Consider the following 19,995-nt stretch of genomic DNA (forward strand, 5'->3'; position numbering starts at 1 on the left):
ACTAGACACTTGCTCTGTGCCAGGCCAGGATCTACTGCTTCGCTCGTTGTCCCTGCAATCCCCCGACCCACAACCTCAAAAGGTGGAAAGTGAGAGGTAAAGTTGCGAAGCCCAATGGAATCTTTGACTCCTGAGGGCTCCTCAACCCCCTCCTACCTGACCCTGCTTCCAAGTGAGGCACTAGCACAGCAGAGAGAAAGGGAGAGATGAAATGAGCCCGGGAGGCAGGGGCAGCACCTGGAAAGCACTCCCACCAGCAGGAGCACAACTTCATACACTACAGTGGGACCAGGGAGCATGCAGTCGAAAGGATAACTCGGTTTACCTCAGCAACGAGACTACAGCAGGCAGTGATATGTTTACTGAGCATGGTCAGAGATTATAGAAACCCTTCAACATACTATTAAATAATCCAATAGGAAAATTAAATAAAGACACCTGTGCTCTTGGACAGGATGATCCAAAAATCATGTCAACTATATTAACCCAAAACTTTAAAACATAACTTACTATATACTAGATTTCTTTGTGAAGTAAAAAATATGGAAAAAGGCTAGCATGACCAGGTTCAAAGCCTGCAATTAAAGACACAGTTAACATACAGGGTGACGCAGCTTGAGAGAATCCATGGAAGCACAGCACGTGAAGAACACCTGAATCAGTGGGAGAGGATCTGGAAAGATCCGGTTGGACTGACACTTTACATCTCAGCTGACACAGAACATAGGAAAATGAAAATGTGGAAGCAGGAAAAAAAATACATTCTTTATAAACCATAGATTATGAAGTTTGTGATACAACATAAAATGTAGTTGGAAAAAGAATACCAACATACATAACACCTAAAGTCTCCATGTGGCCCCTGTTTTTTTTAAAGGCAAATGAAGGGTGGATGTCTGGTGTAGTGGTTGGACACCACTTGTTTGGAGCCCGCTTCTAGAAGCGCAAACTCCTGGGCCCTGGACCGACTCAGACGTAAACTCTGGAATCTGTTTTCACCAGGCCCTGGGCAATTCTGACACTCAGACAGAGAACCACTGCCTGTGGACACCGCTTCACACTCAGGTTTCTCTCAGACAGGAGCAAAAGGCTGGGGGCCACCGATCGCTCTGGAAAACCTCCACCATGAGAAACCCAAACACACACAGTAATAATCCTGGAGGAAAGAGACGCTCTACATGCAGAGGACCTGACCCCACTGAAATTGAGAGGTCACACGTCTACAAGCAACAGCAGTTGGGGCAGGTGTTCAGTTAGTCTAGCAGTTGAGATGCTGCCTGGGTTGGAGTCTCAACTCTCTTCCTAATTCTAGCTTCCTGCTGATGTGCACACTGAGAGCAGCAGGTGGCCATGCACATGGAAGATCTGGATGGAGTTCCTGGCTGGCTCTCAGCTTCAGCCTGGTCCAGCCCTGGGCACTGGGGGGCATTTAGTGAGTACACCAGCAGATGGAAGCGTGCTCAACTTAAAAAAACAAACAAGCAAAATAGCAAAAATAGCTTCCTGAGATTAAAAACATTAGAAATGAAAAATTCTACAGGGAGTTTAGAAGACAGCATTGAAGAATGGGATGAAAAGAAGCAGAGGACCACCACGAGGAAGCTGCCAGTCTGGGAGGCTGCTGCTGCTGAGGGTGCAGCTCCAAGCAGCATGACTGACAACTGAGCAGGAGTCAGCAGAAGCTCAACAAGGCACCCAGAGCCAAGGGTGGTGATGCAAATGACTTGTAACCCAGAACTGCAGGATCAAGGCCATCCCAACTTGCTTCTGCAGGGGAGGGAAATGAAGAAGACAGACCACAGACAAAGGATCCAGAACCAGAGAACTTGTTTCAAGATCTCCCTTGAACCCTTTCTTATAACCCCTGGAGGAAGTGTTCCAGGAAAACCAGGGCTCACCCCACAAGGGCAGCACATAGGATGCCATGATCCCCAGAGACCCCCAACAGGAACAGGGTGGAAACAAAGAGGTAAATACCCCAAGTTCTGGCTAAGCCTCAGGGAAGTAGGGAGCCCCTGTCTCTCAGGAAACCCTACAGGACTGTTGACCCTCTTAGCTGTGTAGATATACAACATGGACAAAGCAGCCAGAGAAGCAAGTGGAAAGGCCCTTGGGCACTGCTGGACACACAGCCAGACGGCAGGTCACTGAAATCCCCTGCCATATTCAGATCCACAGTGACACTGAACCTGCACTGAGTGAGGATAAGGACGAGCCACTGAGCTGAGACTGAGGAGGTGCACGGGCTATTCCTGGATCCTAAGGGCCTCAGACATGTCAGGCTTCAGCTGTGAAACAGTAAGGTAACCAGAAAAGCTCACCGCCAACGGCTCAGCACCAGGACCTCAACTCATTATCTTACTCAACCCTGGCTGAATTAACTTCACCCAGCAAAAGATGGAATGGGGCAAGAAAGGGCTCGTCCTCTTCCCTAGCCCCGATGGGATGAAGGACTGATGTGCACCCTGAGCTACAGCGTCTGTTCCTAACTCCCAGCGCCATTATATAACTCAAGGAGGGCACAACATGGAGAGGCCAAGTCCTCTAGGAACCCAGACAACATACGCACAGCGCAAAACCGAGATGTCAGGTGTTCAGTCACGGCATTCAGTACATCACACCCAACAAAGCACAACACACGTTCCAGATTAAAATGAAACAAGCCCCCATCTGTAGTCACCAGCAGGTGAATAATGTAGACTGAACACCTCATCATAATTTAGACAGGTGCTCTTGGGTACAGCCTGGCCACAGGCACCACATTTGCTTGCTCCAGAGCATACCCTGCTGCCAGAGGCTTGCCTGGGCCAGCTCAACCCACATACAGGAACTCAGTGGTCAACACATGTGGGAAACACATACTCAATTACAAAACACAAATAGAGGATGGCACTGTGCTGTAGCCACGTAGAGGTGCCAGTCCAATCTCGCTGTCGGCTATGGTCCGGGAAAGCAGCAGCAGATGGCCCAAGTCCTTAGGCCTCTGCACCTGTATGGAAGACCCAGAAGAAGCTCCTGGCTTCAGATCAATGCAGCTCTGGCCATTGCAGCCACCTGGGGAGTGAACCAGCAGATGGAAGCTCGCTCGCTCGCTCTCTCTCTGCCTCTGCCTCTCTGTAACTCTGCCTTCCAAATAAAATAAATCTTTTAAAAACAAACAAAACACACCAAGAGAAAAGGAGCTGCCAAGGCATATGGCAGGTTCTACCCATGTGCTCCCTGAGCCGAGGGCTGTGGCCAGCCAGCGATGTCACAGGGGCCCACGCCAGGGGCAGCCAGGTGTCGTCACCTTTTGACTGTGTCTTCTCACAGTTGGGAGAGATGATGACACACTTCAGCTTCTTGAGCCTCAGATGTTTGAGAACCTCCCTCAACCCCAGCACAAGCCGGCGTTTGGTCTTGGCCTTGACAGGATCCTTCTGGTACATCCGGTCCTGGAAACGGACCAGTTCTTTGAGTAGGTCAGTGACACAAGCATCCACTTCTTTACTCAGCATCTGGCTGCAGTAACTGCAAAGACAGGAGACATCATGACCTCTGGCTAACACAGTGCAGCCTGCTCCTAGCTAACTTCAGGCAGACACAGCCAGGTTTGGTGAGCATGACTCATCAATGCCATCGGATTTCTGCTTTTACACAACGTACAGATGGAAGCACCTTCCCCCGACTCCCACATAAGAGGACAGATATCTCTGGGCCCACCTCGCACCATGGCTCATACAGGCCCTAGACTCAGCCAACCCACACCCCAGCATTTCTCCATCCTGAACATAGATACTTGAGGGACTACCCCGGGAAATGAGTGGGAAGGGAAGACAAAAATATGAATCAGGATAAAGCTTCCCATCCCTCCAAAACTATACAAAAGGGAGCCCAAATGTCATGTACTGCCACCTCGCTGCCATTCCTCCAACCCTGGACTAACAGGCGCCTCTTCCTTTGTTACTAGGAAATCTATAGAAATCTCAGTAGAAGACACAGTGGAATGATAAGGCCATCCCTGAGCACATGTATAACCAGGTTCTAGCCACTCTTAACCTTGAGGACCAAAATACAGTGTGATCCAACTATCCGGACTTATGGTGCTAAGCCTGGAAAAGGGTTGCCAAATAGAAGCTAAGTGCTCTGTTGCCCAGATCCTGGAGGGCAGGGGCTCACTCACTCTCTGAATCTCCGGCTGTGGATCTTGGGGAGGCCGGCAAGGTCAGGAGCAGGCTGGCAGGCCTCAGCATCCTTCTGCAGCTCTGTGCCCAAAGACTCTTCTGCCTTGACCTCAACCATGGGCGTGGGGACTGCTTTCTCAGCTCCCCCTGGACCTTCAACCAAAGCAAAGTCACTGATTGCACCTACGGGGCCCATGCCATGCCCACTCCATCCCCAGCCGATGCTGTGAAGACATGTCCACGGCAGTGAACAGATGAGAATGCCCAGGGGCCTTCTGCTCGGCCTGGACATAGCAAATATACACAAGAAGTACCACTGAACTACAGGTGTACAGTTCAGTGGCCAAAATTTGTTTTAAATTTGAAATTAAACCTGACCATCCCCAATCAGCTGCTTCTACAGTCTACCAGAACACAAGTAAGTGCCAAAGTAAAGGAAATCAAGAAAACACACACATCCACTGGGAAGGAGGCACAGAAAAATGGTGCTGCACAGGCTGGGGAAGACAGGTGCTTCTTGGGAGTGCACTGCAGAGCACTTGGAAATGTGTCTGGCAGGAGTTACTATGGCAGTTCTGCTCCACGAAGTGCTCCGCAGAATCAAGTGCTCATGTCCTCCAAGACAAACACATAACGTGTCCACTGCAAGCCACTGCACACGGTCCCCAAACAGAAACTGCCACAATGACCATCCCAACTCAGTGTATTCATCCAACAGAAAACAGTGCATCAATGAACTAAACACCTGCGCCATGAACAAAGCATTGAGAGAAGGGCCTGGCTCCACTGGTGCCAGGTCAAAGCTCCTTTGGTGGTGCTGCCATCAAAGCAAGGTCCCTGGGGAAACTTCTCACCAGAAGGCACAGGGGGCTGCTGGGTTCTGCTCTGCAGCCTGATCTGGCTGCTGCGTTATAGTTTATGAGAAGTCTTCAAGCTGCACAATTATGATCTGTGTACTTTTCTGGAATCATACTTGAATAAAAGTATACTTAAAGAACATATATGCGGGCACTTGGTATAGCAGTTAAGATACCACCTGGGACATTTGCATGCCCTATCAGAGTGCCTAGGTTCAAGTCCCAGCCTCACCCCCAATTCTAGCTGCCTGCAAATATGCACCCAGGGAGATAGGAAGGGGATGGCTCAACTAGCTGGGTTCCTACTGCCAACGTGGGAGACCTGGACTAAGGTCCAAGCTTCCGGTGTTGCCTTGGCCTAGTTCTAGCTCTTGTGTGCATGAACCAACAGATGGATCTGAGCTCTCTCTGCCTTTGAAAAACATAAAATGAATTTTTAAAAAGACATATTTGCTTTTACGACCTCCCTGCATCTAGATTAGTCAGTAAGCCGCACCACAGGTAATGTTGCTAATTCTCATGTTAACTGTCACAGCCACTTCGAGTTAGAGGGACACCCAGTGTCATACAGATCACATTAGAGGAGCTCATCTCCTCTACTGCTCAGAGGCCCCAGCTACAGGGGTTTCTTCTCACTCTGAGGTTGACAGTCTACAACCTTCCACACCTCGAGGCTCCTGCTGACCTGCTTCTATCACACAGGTGTCACAAGCTGACAAAATCCCAGACAGTTGGGTGCACAGAGCTCCCATTTCCCATGGTGGTCCTATCTGAAGGAAGCTTAAAGGCAAAACAAGGGGCCCACACTGTGGCGTAGCAGCTAAAGCTGCTGCCTGCAAAGCTGGCATGCATATGGGTGCTGATTCCTATCCCTGTTCGGGCTGCTCCACTTCTGATCCAGCTCCCTGTCGACAGCCTGGGAAAAGGAATGGAAGATGACCCATGTGCTTGGGCCCCTGCACCCATGTGGGATCCCTGGATGAAGCTCCTGGCTTCGGCCTGGCCCAGCCCCAGTTGTTATGGCCATCTGGGGAGTGAGCCAGTGGATGAAGATCTGTCACTCTGCCTTTCAAATAAATAAATAAATGAACCTTTCAAACAAAACAACAAAGGGCGCACCCGGAACCTGGTACCTGTGAGGTCGACCTGGCCGGGAGCCTGCTCCTCTGCACTGCTCTCTGCGTCCTGCAGCTCCTCACTGACAACAGTGGGGCTCACAGTGTTTTCCAGGAGACGCTGCTGCTTTCTCTCTTGCCGTTCTTTCAAGATAATCTACAAAATTAAACAAATGATAAAATCCCAAAGTGATTGTACTGAAAAGATAAGTTCTTCCAGCTGATTAGATCATACGGAGCTGTGTCCTTACAGCAGGGACCTGCTCCCAGGCTCCCCTGGTTTAGGAACAGCATAGCACCCCAAGGGCACACAGCAGCACAAGAGACCTGGGCTCTAAAGCCAATTCTGCAGCCCCGTGTCTGACCATGGTCCCCAACCACAGGCATCTGAGCAGAGACCAAATGCACCCCACAGGGCTACATAAGAATTAGCTAAATGGCATTGTCTAGCCATCTCACTGGGGCTCTGCACAGCTATGGGTGACAATCACGCACTCCAAATGGCAGATAATCCACTAGGGGAGGGTGAGGCGGATGATGGAGGAAAACCCAAGCCCCCAATTCTGCTTTTCAGCCCCCATCACTAGAAAGTAGAGAACAGAAAAAGCTCTTCCTTCCAGGGAGCTGTAGTACCCCTTGCTTCACAGGCTCCATCGCATCTAGCTGGCAGAGTAGGGGATCAATCTGAGAATTATTAACACATGTAGATACACCAGGTTCAATTACACAAACCTACTGTTCCGAAGATGTCACTATGGACACGTGAACTCGTCTAAGTTTTTCAGTACTTTATTTCAACTGAAACGCCACACACCTTCTTCAGTGAGGTTGGCTTCTTGACCTTGGGGACCTCCCTCTGCTTGCCTTTCTTCATGAGGGGGGCGCTGGAGTCCAGGGGATTGTGTGGGGTCTTCACCTGACCAGAGCGGCGGCCCCTCTCCCCTGACGTGGCTTCTTTGGAAAGAACTGGCACCGCTCCGACTGAAACACAGTAGGACAAATGCCTCAGGCCACCTCCCCACAGCTCTGCCCAGCTCACCCAGGTCTGTCTCAGGGCACCTGAAAGAGTTCCAGGGCCACCCCAGCCTGTCCCCACCTTTCTCATCTTTGTCAAATAATCTCCTCCACGTTCTTTTCCATTGGCAATGACTCTATAAATCCACTGGCAATGGTTCTAAGTGAATACAGTATTGTTTGGACGGGATCCAAAAGAAGTACCATTTAATTTGAAAAGATTTCCCGTCCTGTCCACGTGATCAAATCTTCCGTTTATCAGCAAAGCCTAGTAACACAGGGATCTCATTTCCTGACTCCAGCTACGTCTAGGTTTTTACTTCAGCAGTGTTGTGTTGGATTCACCCAGCTCCACCACTGTCAGCTGTTGCCACTTTGGCACAATGGCTCTTGGTTTCTGTGTATGCCTTCTATCTTATCAAGTCCTGGTACAATCCTAATAACATTTCCAGTTGGTTCTCTTGAGTTTTCCAGACATAAACATGATTTCCCAAATACCATCATGTGTGGCTGGGGGCTTTCCTCTGTACAGTCAATGAACTGCCTGAATCCCACTAAAAACTTTAATCTTACTCTGCTACTTTGCTCTAATTCCCAACTCAGTAACTGTTTCAAGAAAACAGTTAACACCTATACATTTCCCCCCTAAATTTTTTTAATTAGGAAAATTTCAAAATGCACAAATTTGAGTATCTATCCTCCAAACTTGGGAGTTCTTATGTCAACTGTACTGAGAAGCTAGAAACATAATCCAAGTACAGTGTTTGGAGGCAAGGCCTTCAGGAAGGGATCAGATTAGGTTAGAGCATTAGGGTGGAACTCCTATGACTGAATCCTGGTAGCTTTCTAAGGAGAGGGAGAGAGGTCTCACACAGACACAGACACATTCCTGCACATGATGCAGCCACCCTTGCTCTTTGGGCTCTGAACCTTCAGAATTCTGAGCCAAACAACCTTTTCTTTACAAAGCAGCTGCTCAGGTATTCTGTCACAGCAATGAAGTAAACAACTCATACAAAAAATAAAACCCCACATACCCACCATCCAGCTTCAAGAACTGCCAATGTCTTCCCAAATGTATTTTACCCTAATGCTCAAATTTTTTTTTTAAGATTTTTATTTATTTGCAAGACAGTTATGGAGAGAGGCAGAGACAGAGAGAAGGGTCTTCTATCCGCTGATCCACGCCCCAGATGGCTGCAATGCCAAGAGATGAGCCGATCTGAAGTCAGGAACCAGGAGCTTCCTCCAGGTCTCCTACTTGGGTTCAGGAGCCCAAGAACTTGGCCCATCTTCTACTGCTTTTCATTTTCTATTGCTTCTCTGCCATAGCAGAGAGCTGGGTTAGAAGAGGAGCAGCCGAGACTAGAACTGGCACCCACGTGAGATGCTGGCGCTTCAGGCCAGGGCTTTAACCCACTGTGCCATAGTGCCGGTTCTGAACATATTTTCTAAATGACTGGTGTCTGTCAATCTGGTATGGTCATTGATCTCTTCTGTGCAATTCCCTGTTTCATATAGAGTGTTTAAGTGCACAAGCTGTCCATGACGACTGCCTGCCTTCCAGGCTGCTCGATAAAAAAACATAAAGGAAATCACAGACACACATAACAAGAGCAAATCCCGAATCCACTGTGCTGGAAGATGCTTTACACCAAGGAGCACACTCTGAAATTCCATTTATGTGAAGTTCTAGATCAGGGAAAATATCTGCTGGGGCTGGCCAAAGGGACTGACTGGAAGGGCACAAGGACAATTCCAGGGGTGCCTGGGTATTTTCTTCCATGGCTAGGAGTTATAACACTTCTCACATTCTTCAAATGGTGCACTTAAGATCTGTGCAGGGGTTGGCATTGTAGCACAGTGGGTTAAGCCACCTCCTCTGATGCCGACATCCCATATGGGAGCAGCAATTTGAATCCTAGCTGCTCTGCTTCTGACCCAGCTTCCTGCTACAGTACCTTGGGAATGCAATGGAAGATAGCCCAAGTAGTCGGGCCCAGAACTGTTGTGTGTACATGTATGTGTCCAAGTGTCCAAGTCTGTCTTTGATTCTTCACTTGGCAGCTCTACATACTCAGCATTCTGAGAAAACCCCACACCGTGCTGAACCGCTGTTGCACCAATCTACTCTCTCAACCTCAGTGCAGAAGTGCTCTGATTTCTTCACACCCTCACCTGCACTGTTTTGATGCGTCATCCTAATAGGTGTGAAGTGATGTTTCACTGCAGTTCTGATGAGCAGTTTCCTGATGACTCCATTTTTGAAGAGCTTGTTCTGTGTTCTCTCATGGCTCTGGCATCCTCATCAAATAATTAATTGGCATGGGCAGGCACTGTGGTGTAGCGGGTGAAGCCGCCACCTGCACTGCCAGCATCCTACATGGGCGCTGGTTCAAGTCCTGGCTGCTCCATTTCTGATCCAGCTCTCTGCTATGGCCTGGGAAAGCAGAAGATGGCCCAAGTCCTTGGGCCCCTGCACCCTTGTGGGAGACCTGGAAGAAGCTCCTGGTCCCTGGCTTCAGATTGGCACAACTCTGGCTGTTGCAGCCAATTGGGAGAGTTAGCCAGTAGATGGAAGACCCCTCTCTCTCTCTGCATCTCCTTCTCTCTCTGTGTAACTCTTTCAAATAAATAAATCTTTAAAAAAAAAAAAAAACCAACTGGCGAGACTGGTACTGTGGTAGAGCAGGTAAAGCCACCACCTGTGACACCAACATCCCATACGGATGCTGGTTCAAGTGCTCGCTGTTCCACTTCCAATCCAGCTCCCTGCTAATACACCTGGGAAAGCAGCAAAGGATAGCCAAATGCTTGTGCCCCTGCACCCATGTGGGAGACCTGCATAAAGCTTTTGCCTTTGCCCGAACTGTTGCAGCCATTTATGAAGTGAACCAGTGATGGAAGATCTCTGTCTCTCCTCCTAACTCTGATTTCAAATAAACAAACTTAAAAAAAAAAAAAAAATCAACTGGCGATAGATACATGGGTTTATTCTTAAGACACTCCCGTCTACTCCACTGGTTTACATCTGTGCTTATTCCAGCATCACACTTTTTATCCTATGTAAATAATCATCTACACAAACAAAACAATCTGTGTGGAAGTCTCAGCCAGGTACACGAGATGAAGGCGCTCACCTGAGAACACCACTGGTCTGGAGGACTGCTTTGCATGCTGGGAGTGCTGCTGCTTCTCCAGTGCGGTCAGCATCCCTCCCAAATCCAACTGCACTGGAATCTGGCTCTTCTTCCCACTATTTTTAAAATTATTCTAAAAAGTTCAAAAATAATAAGTTTACTATTTTACAAACCATGTTTTCCATTTTACTACAAATTTATATAGAGAAAATGAAACAGATCCAGAGACTATAAAATCCTCAAATTTTAAAAAATCCACATAATTACAGGAAGAAAAATCAATCCCAAATCATCTGCCAACATTACTGTTGTTCATTTCCTTCTTTCAAAACACTGGGCTCGTGTCAAGCCACCTGTGTTTCTTTTTATTTTGAGTTAACTACATACATCTACAGATAAGACACCAGGACTTCTACAGTCTTTAGCTACAAAATGTGCGTGAGGCTTCCGGGTTAGCAGTATTAGCTGATTAGCATAACTTTCTCTAATTTCTCAAGAGAACCAAATGCCATGAAATCACAATGAAGTAATCAAAAGTTTACGCCAGTCCAAACACCCAGCAGATGAAGATCAAACGTGGACCCCAAGTTTGATATACAGGGGTGGAGAATCTTTTTCTGCCAAGGGCCATTTGGATATTTGTAAGAACATTTGTGGGACATAACAAATTATCAACTTAAAAATTAACCTGCTATATATAAGTTTATTGAATTTTGCGTCCTACCTGTGGTTGCCTTGGCAGAGTCATATCAAATGATTCTGTGGGCTTTATACGCCCCATGGGCCAGATGTTTCCCACCCCTATAAACAAATGTAATTCTTAACAGTTACAACTTGGGTTTGGAGGCTATGTAAAATGCTGTATTAGTAAGCCCTGTGGGGGCCGGCGCCATGGCTTAACAGGCTAATCCTCCGCCTTGTGGCGCTGGCACACCGGGTTCTAGTCCCAGTTGGGGCGCCGGATTCTATCCCGGTTGCCCCTCTTCCAGGCCAGCTCTCTGCTATGGCCCAGGAAGGCAGTGGAGGATGGCCCAAGTCCTTGGGCCCTGCACCTGCATGGGAGACCAGGAGAAGCACCTGGCTCCTGGCTTCGGATCAGCACGATGCGCCGGCCGCAGCGGCCATTGGAGGGTGAACCAACGGCAAAGGAAGACCTTTCTCTCTGTCTCTCTCTCTCACTATCCACTCTGCCTGTCAAAAAAAAAAAAAAAAAAAGAAAAGAAAAAAGAAAGCCCTGTGGGGCCAATGCTGTGGCACAGTAGGTTAAGCCTCCACCTGCTCCATTTCCAGTCCAGCTCCCTGCTAATGGCCTGGGAAAGCAGTGGAAGACGGCCCAAGTGCTTGGGCCCCTGCACCCGCGTGGGAGACCTGAAGAAGCTCCTGGCTCCTGATTTCGAACTGGCCCAGCTCTAGCCACTACAGCAATTTGGGGAGTGAACCAGCAGATGGAAGACCTCTCTCTCTCTTACCCTCTCACTGTCAATAGCTCTGCCTCTCAAACAAATAAACAAATCTTTAAAAAACACTGATGCTGAAAACCCTACTGGCTGAGGGCTCACGCTGAAGACAGCACCAACTATACACAGCAAAGGCAGGCAAGGAGACCTGCAGGGCTGAAGAACTTACTGTTTCCTGTTTGTTTTCTTTCCAAGGCAGCTTCATAGGGCAGTGTGCATTCCCCTCTCCTGACACGGCAACTGAGTCTCATACAAAAGCGATAAAACATTTTAGCTTAAAAGCAACTCTGTTCAATGTATGAGATGCCACTCTCCTTTGAAGAAATGAGCCAAAAAAAAAAAAAAAAAAGGCAAAAAAAGCCCACTACTATCTCAACACAGAAAGACATCTGGAAGTCTTTCAGGTGCCCTGAGATATAAAAAGCCAAGGCTGGGCCAGGCTGAACCCAGAAACCAGGAACTCCATCCAGGTCTCCCATGTGGGAGGGTAGGAGGGTAATTTTTCTCAAGAGTTCAGCAAGAAAAGTTAAGCCTTAAGCAACTCTGGTTTCAATCTAAAAATTACCTGTGGATGCTGCTTAGATTGAATTTTCGGTGACTCTACTCTGTCTCTTCTCTCAGATGCAACTGCCAGATTGGGAAACTCCTCCGCATCCTAAGTAAACCACAAACCTCTTTAGCTCTCTGTTAATCACAAGAATGCAAATATGCCAAATGCAATCTTTTCCTTGCTTATATTTTCTTTTTAATAAGGTCCCATATAAAAGTTCTCAAAATAACATAAAACAGCATGAAAGTCTTTTAACATAAAAGCTCCTGTTTTATCTGATTCTGAGAGCAAATCTATAAAGACCACAGTTCTAATACTCCTGTTCCAGGAAAAGTTGAGTGCCACCAACACTCTTGGTATAACTGAGAAATTTATAAAACTGACCTTAAATCATCGTGGTATGAGTATTTAAGCACCTGTCCTTCCAAAGACTAAGTTTTTCAACAGAGAAACCATCAAATATAGATGCAACAGATAATAACAATAAATGTTCTATCATTTGTGCTGAACACAGACTACTAAAAGTCATTTTTAAACCATTTAAAATTTGAAATTCCGTCAACATTTTAGGTGATTTGGGAAAAGTTACATGGAAAATATGGGGCAGAAATATGAATTAGTCGTTGACCCAAACCATAATGCTCTGCCACCGTCACAGTTCTCCAGTGGATGTTCCAAGAGCTTGGGGCCCTGCCACCCTCATCCCAGCCAGGGCTGCAGGAATGCCCAGGGTGGGCCTGAGCTCAACACCTGGACAGCACCTGAGACTTGTGTGCCTGCACAAGCAGCCAGGCCACCGTTAGGATGTGTTAGGACAGTGTGAAGAGACCACTAGCCCTATGAGAAATGTCGTCAGAACCCAGGCTGGCTCCTGAGTCTAGGGACATTCTTGGAGCATCACAGGATGACAAGAACACTTTTAGAAGTCCCTGCAATTCTCCTGCACGAAGCTTACAACAAATCTATGACATTCTAAATCGCTTTCTGTAGTGAAGCACTTTGCAGTAAGAGTTCTGGATAGAAAAGGAGGCCCTGCAAAAGTCAGCATTCTAAAGCAAGGAAAACAGTAGGCAGAGAACACAGGGGAAATGTTAGCAAAGTGGCACACACACTATTACGTTCCAACAAAAGTGGTTTTGTCTTTACATCATTCGTTCATTCAAATGTCCCCTGCACGTGTGCTATGGGATGGCTAGGAAGCCTCAATCAAAGGATGAAGACAATGGGTGACGATTTTCTTTAGCAGTAGGAAAAGGATTCAGAAAATGTTGAGATTTTCACCTACGAAACCAGCATGAAGCCACACTGCTTTTAAGACACATTTATAGTGTCACACTATAAATAGCAACATTACTTCAATCCTTGGCGGCTCTTGAACTGTCAGGCTTTCATATTTTGACTTAGACTTTTCTTTCTTTTTCTTATTTTTTCTTGAGGACTCATTTTGTTCAAAGTCGCCACCTTGTGATGCTTTGGACTAGAACAAAACACAAATCAAAAACCATCAGTTTTTAGGGAAATTAAGAGACTGTTTCATATCATGTATCAGAGCAAAATTAAATGCTTAACACACAATTCATTTTGAAAACTGGTATACTTGGATATAACTTGGTTTTCAGCTTGAGAAAATCATGTTGTTAATGATCCTATGCCAACTTGAGTGTGCTCACCAATCCGGCTGTGCCATTTGTCAGCACTGTCCAGTGGTCTCCAAATCTGATGAGCCTGGGAACCAGAATCAGCCCTGCAGTCCACAACCAGTTAAATGACTGGGCTCCCCCAGACCTGCTAACTGATCTCACTACTCCCGCAGGCACCTCAGTCCCTGGCCTTTCTAATCAGGGCATACGTGACTGGCCTCAGGATCTTTCGGCTTAATGCTTATACCTGAATTTAAGTAGGCTACATCTGCTAGCTCTTTTTGGCTAAAAGTCACCTCCCCTCTACTTAACTCCTCTCCTATTCTCCATCTTTCTCTAAAGAGCGCTAACTACTCTCTGACATATTGTCTGCATACTTTTATCCTCTCTCCATTAGAACAGAGGTTCTAAGAGGGCAGGGACATATATATTTGAAAGGCAGAGTAGACAGAGGAAAAGTCAGAAAGAGAGAGAAAAGAAACAGAGAGATACTGAGATTGAGATCAATCTTCTATCTGCTGGTTCACTCCCAAAATAGCTGAAATAGCCAAGGCTGGGCCAGGCTGAACCCAGAAACCAGGAACTCCATCCAGGTCTCCTATGTGGGTAGTGGGAACCCAAGTACCTGGGCCGCCTTCAGCTTGAACATTTCACAGGGAGCCGGATCAGAAACATGGAGTAGCCTGAACTCTAACAGGCACTAGGATATAGAATGTCAGTACTGCAAATGGCAACTTAACCAGTGCTGCCCCAAAATGCCTGCCCAAGGACTTTCATATTTTGGGCCTTGCCTTACCCTAGTGTGAATTTACCCTTCAGGGGTAAGAGCCTCAACTGCTATTAAACAGAATGTGATTGTCCACTGACCTAAAGGGGTTGTCCATATTTCATTCATTGAAAAAGACAAATTTTAAGGATACTGGGTATACAATTATCATATCTTGTTAAAAAATTTTTTTTACACCAAAACAAAAGAAATTCCTATTTGTACACCCGTGAGCTTCAGGCAGGCTGCATTATCTACTAATGCAGGCTTCCCTGATGGGTGGGAGAGGATCTTTCCCAGCACTGGGTTCTTGTAATGCTACATTTATAACTTCCATAATAAAATTTCCTACGCAGGAAGTTTTAGAGCAAAAAAAGCATCATGACTACACTACTATAATTTCAATTGTGTGAAATGCAAGCCATCTAGGCTGCAAGATCACAGGAGAGTTTAGTTTTCTTATTCTAATTTTAGGATTTTCACAAAAAACTTTTTCCTAAATTATTTTATTATAATTATAAAAAGATTCTAGAGAAATAAAACAAAATCCATCACCCTAGAATGTGTACTGCATATTAACAAAGCAGGCTCTCAGAGAGCAGTTTGGTAGCTTCAGTGAAGAACAGACAGTATTGGCTGTGGTCCGGTATGTGCCTGGCACAACAGTAGCCCAGAGAAAGGCACTAAGGCTGCTCCAAGAGCCAAGCTCAGGGTGTGCACGAAGCGAGGGTCTCTGATGCACACTTGCCACTGTCTCAAATCCTACACAAGAGCAGTGAGGAATAGCACACGCAGGACTCTGCTGTAGCTGTCAGCATTACATTTTCATAAATGCAGTTACCACTCATGTGGGATGGGCTAACGACATTTTTCAATATTAAAAGTATCCTCATATTCAGAAAGACGGGAAACGATTGAAAAATAGAAAACCATGACACTAAACAAGACCACTTTTCATCCTCAAATAATATACATATGAAACTTAATATCTAGACCAATGAAAAAAAGTCCTTGAAAAAACAATCTTCATAAAAATGATCTTAAGAGCTTAAAATTACTTAAACTTATGGGGAAAAATGTATTCTGAAATAGGATCTGATAAGCTCCTGTAGCAGGCAAATAAATTGCAATAAATAAAAACTAGTAACATATATCAGATGATCACAATTTGTGGAGTTCAATTACGAGTAGTCTGCTACCAGAACTCTGAGATCTGGAATCCTCAACAGGGAAACCCTGTGCAAATACTGCCAAATCTGAAAAACTTCAGACTCTGAAACACTTCCAGCCCTAAGCACTTCACACTAAAGGGGCTACTAAACTTGAATAAATTGAAGCACTTTCAGTTATGATGGAGAGGGGATTATGCATTAGCAGAGGACCAATATAATCAAAACGTGATGTGTAGGGGCTGGCGCAAAGGCCTAGTGGGTTAAAACCCTGGTGTGTAGCTCTGGCATCCCACACGGGCAATGGTTAAAGTCCCAACTGTTCCACTTCCGAACCAGCTCCCTGCTAATGCGCCTGGGAAAGCAGCAGAAGATGGTCCACGTCCTTGGGTCCTTGCACCCTCATGGGAGACCTGAAGCTCCTGGCTCCTGGTTTTGGATTAGCCCAGCTCTGGCTGTTTCAGCCATTTGGGGAATGAACCAGCAGATGGAAGATTCTCTCTCTGCCACTCTGCCTTTCAAATAAATAAATCTTAAAAAAAAAAGTGATGTGTATCTCTGTTCTCGAACTTTTTTAAACTATGGAATAATACACAGGACAAAAAAACCTACCATCTTAACTATTTTTAAGTGTGTGGTTTATTGGCATTAATCATATTCACACTATCATGCAACCACTACCATCATCCATCTCCAGAGCTCTTTTTCTCTTGCAAAAACTGAAGTTCTGCACCTGTCAATAAACAACTCCCCAGCTCCTGGCAACCACCACCTCACTCTCATCTCACCAGTGACACATACCTTTTTAGTAGGATGGACAACATGTTTCTCTTGGCTGTAGGAAGGATCCGGAGATGAAACTTCAGAAGACGACATACTAACATTTTTAGCATCTGCTGATGAAGCAATGGTCTTTAGGTTTATCATGGAAGCAACGCTTTTAGGGGCTGCTGACAGTTCTGTAGATAATGTCTGCCGAACAATATAACCCATTGGTGTCCAAGACAACTCTGCTCAAAGACAACCAAAATTGTTGAGCAATCTCAACAGGAAAAGAGAAATTTCATAGTTACCCACATGCATTACGTGAGGTAACTGCTCAGAGCATAACTAAATTTAGGCTGTTGTTCCAACATCCCTTGGAGACCACAGTGTTCACTAGACTTGTTTTCCTCTTGGAGCAGGCATGCTCAATTTCTCCTTTCAACTTGTAAGGTTAATTGACTTTCCTAGAAACTGGTCTTTTAAACTGGGCTATAGGGGTAGGAAAACAACCTATAGCTTTGGTTAAAAAACAATCCACAGCATCTACGTGGCAAGCACAGAGATTTAAAGAGCTAAAGATCCAATTTTGGCCCTACTAACCTTGATGTGTCCCTTTAACATCAGAAGTCAAAGATCACTAGACTTCAGCTACCACAATAATGGGTGATTTCCTTCTTTCTTTTAGGTAGCCATGACACTCTACATACAGGCAAAACAAAGGACGGCCATTAGGACTTGGGTAGGTGGGCACCTGTCAGCAGCCTCTAGCTCCCTGTAGGAGGTGAGACAGATTGCTCTTCTCACTTCAGAGCCGCACATACTCAGAGCAGCTTGGGAATGAAGATCTGAACTGAGCCACATACTATCAAACATGACAATGCGAAAGAAAATATACTAAGATAGATCTGGATCTCCTGTTAGAGCAAGTCACTATACAAATGTCCAGGGACCGTGGTGGCATAGCGAGTTAAGGCACCCCCAGCCCTCCAAATGGGCGCCGGTTTGAGTCCTGGCTGCTCCAATTCTGATTCACCTTCCTGGTGGGTGTGCCTGGGAAAGCAATGGAGCATGGCCCAAGTGCTTGGTCCCCTGCCACAAATGGGAGACCCTGAAAAAGTTCCTGCCTCCTGGCTTTGACCAGGCCCAGCCCTGACTGTTGCAGCCATTTAGGGGGTGAACCAACAGATGAAGGACCTCTCTTTCTGTCTCTCCCTAACTCTTTCAAAAAAAAAATCCAAAGCACAATTTGTAGAACTCTGCCTGAATATATGAGAATACTTTAAGAAGTTCATGTTAAAATGAGGGTGGGCAATTGGCACAACAATTAAGATGCCAGCATCCCATATCAGGGTGCCTGGGCTTGAGTGCTGGCTCCATTTCCACCTCTAGCTTCTTGTTAATGTACAGCCTGGGAGACAGCAGGTACTGGCTCAAGTACTTGGGTCTCTACCACTCCCACTGGAGATGTGGATTGAGTTCCTGGCTCCTGGCTTTAGCATGGCCCAGCCTTATTAGTTGGAGACATTTGAGGAGTGAACCACTAGATGGAAGATCTCTATCTGCCTCTGTCTGCTTTCTAAATAAATAATATAAATAAGTAAATTTGAAAAAAAAATACTAAAAGAGGGGCTGGCACTGTGGCATAGTAGGTTAAGCCTCCACCTATGATACTGGCATTGCACATGGGCACCAATTCGTGTCCCGGCTGCTCCTTTTCTTATTCAGCTCTCTGCTATGCCCTGGGAAGCAACAGAGATGGCCCAAGTGCTTGGGCTCCTGCTCCCATGTGGGAGACCAGGAGGAAGCTCCTGGCTCCTGGCTTCAGAACAGCTCAGCTCTGGCCGTTGCAGGCATTTGAGGAGTGAACCAGCAGAATGGAGGACCTCTGTCTCTCCCTCTCTCTGTAACTCTTTCAAAATAAATAAAATTACGCATGACTTCAAAACATTTTTATGCCAAAATAAACTATTACTTCCATTTTCCATGAACTTTCCGGTGTACCTCTGTATTACTTCCTGGCCAGGATAGGACAGACTGGCAGTTCTCAGAGCATGGCCTGGGATTTCTAGGACCCTTTCAGAGGTGCACAAAGTCAGTTTTCCTGATAGTAGGAACGTGTCAACTGACTCCCCAATTCTGTCTCAAATGAACCAGAGTTTACCAAAGGCTGCATGCTATGAGACAGTGGAATAGCTGAATGCCAAAGCAGATCTACAGAGCCAGATGAGAAACAGCTGCAAAATTGGGAAGCCAGGTTGCTCGCGTCACTAAAACTTTTCCACTCAGAAAAAAATTTTTCATAAATATGTTAAAACACAATGCACTTATTATTTTTAAGCAATTAGAACTTAAAATTTCTATTTTAACTTCAAAATATGGCAAATATGGATAGGTATAAACCAAATAAACAGAAGCCCTTTGGAGCTTTTGATTTTAGGGAAATTGAGGGGTCCTGAGACTAAAATTTATAGAAACAGTTAATAATGAAGAAAATAGTCATTTCTGAGTTTATAAAATTCTCACTTAATTGGATATATATTTTATTTACAATTCTTACCTCTTAGGTTTTTAGTCCTTGTACATCATTGTGGAGCCTCATTTACTCATTTTCATCTCCTAAACTAACACTGATGTTCGTTTATCAATAATCCAGTAGCTGCCTTAAAGACGGCTTTAAAACAAAAATTATCTAGATTGCAATGGAATTAAAAATGAACTTAGAAAACATACAATTCATTTTTAAAATAATACTTTATAGCCACTCTTACCTCTTGTACATGAAGGAACACTGGCAGCAGCATTATCAGTCACAGATTCATTTAGATTATTCTTTTTCACCACTATTTCACCCTAAAAGGCAAGCACATCAGATATCATCAGAGGACAGCAAATTAAAAATAAGATACACACCTATTAGAAAGGCCTGGGCCAAAATCCAGGACACAGACAACTCATGTTCTGGCAAGGATGTAGAGTAAAAAAAAACTTTTATTTGGCTGGCGCCGCGGCTCAATAGGCTAATCCTCCGCCTACCGGCGCCGGCACACCAGGTTCTAGTCCCGGTCGGGGTGCCGGATTCTGTCCCGGTTGCCCCTCTTCCAGGCCAGCTCTCTGCTGTGGCCCAGGAGTGCAGTGGAGGATGGCCCAAGTACTTGGGCCCTGCACCCCATGGGAGACCAGGAGAAGCACCTGGCTCCTGCCATCGGATCAGCGCGGTGCGCCGGCCGCAGCGCGCCGGCCGCGGCAGCCATTGGAGGGTGAACCAACGGCAAAGGAAGACCTTTCTCTCTGTTTCTCTCACTGTCCACTCCGCCTTTCAAAAAAAAAAAAAAATTAAAAAAAAACAAAACAAAAACTTT

The 19,995-nt window shown here is 45.9% G+C and overlaps 1 protein-coding gene across 8 annotated transcripts in view; it reads right to left on the reverse strand.

Annotated features, from left to right (window-relative positions):
• SECISBP2 (SECIS binding protein 2) overlaps positions 1 to 19,995 on the reverse strand; it is a 37,167-nt gene that overhangs the window by 2,707 nt on the left and 14,465 nt on the right. For 5 of the 8 annotated variants that reach the window (XM_062208597.1, XM_062208592.1, XM_062208591.1 and 2 more), the window contains 9 exons: positions 19,405 to 19,486; positions 16,673 to 16,881; positions 13,651 to 13,773; positions 12,312 to 12,401; positions 10,290 to 10,422; positions 6,950 to 7,116; positions 6,154 to 6,292; positions 4,163 to 4,316; positions 3,290 to 3,510 (listed from right to left, as the gene is read on the reverse strand). In XM_062208597.1, coding sequence (XP_062064581.1) covers positions 3,290 to 3,510; positions 4,163 to 4,316; positions 6,154 to 6,292; positions 6,950 to 7,116; positions 10,290 to 10,422; positions 12,312 to 12,401; positions 13,651 to 13,773; positions 16,673 to 16,881; positions 19,405 to 19,486 — 1,318 coding nt within the window. The remainder of the gene's footprint in view (positions 1 to 3,289; positions 3,511 to 4,162; positions 4,317 to 6,153; positions 6,293 to 6,949; positions 7,117 to 10,289; positions 10,423 to 12,311; positions 12,402 to 13,650; positions 13,774 to 16,672; positions 16,882 to 19,404; positions 19,487 to 19,995) is intronic. The other 3 variants (XM_062208595.1, XM_062208594.1, XM_062208598.1) reach the window with 3 other exon arrangements.

Source organism: Lepus europaeus, chromosome 12, assembly GCF_033115175.1.
Source record: "Lepus europaeus isolate LE1 chromosome 12, mLepTim1.pri, whole genome shotgun sequence".
In the NCBI taxonomy this organism is placed as follows: domain Eukaryota; kingdom Metazoa; phylum Chordata; class Mammalia; order Lagomorpha; family Leporidae; genus Lepus; species Lepus europaeus.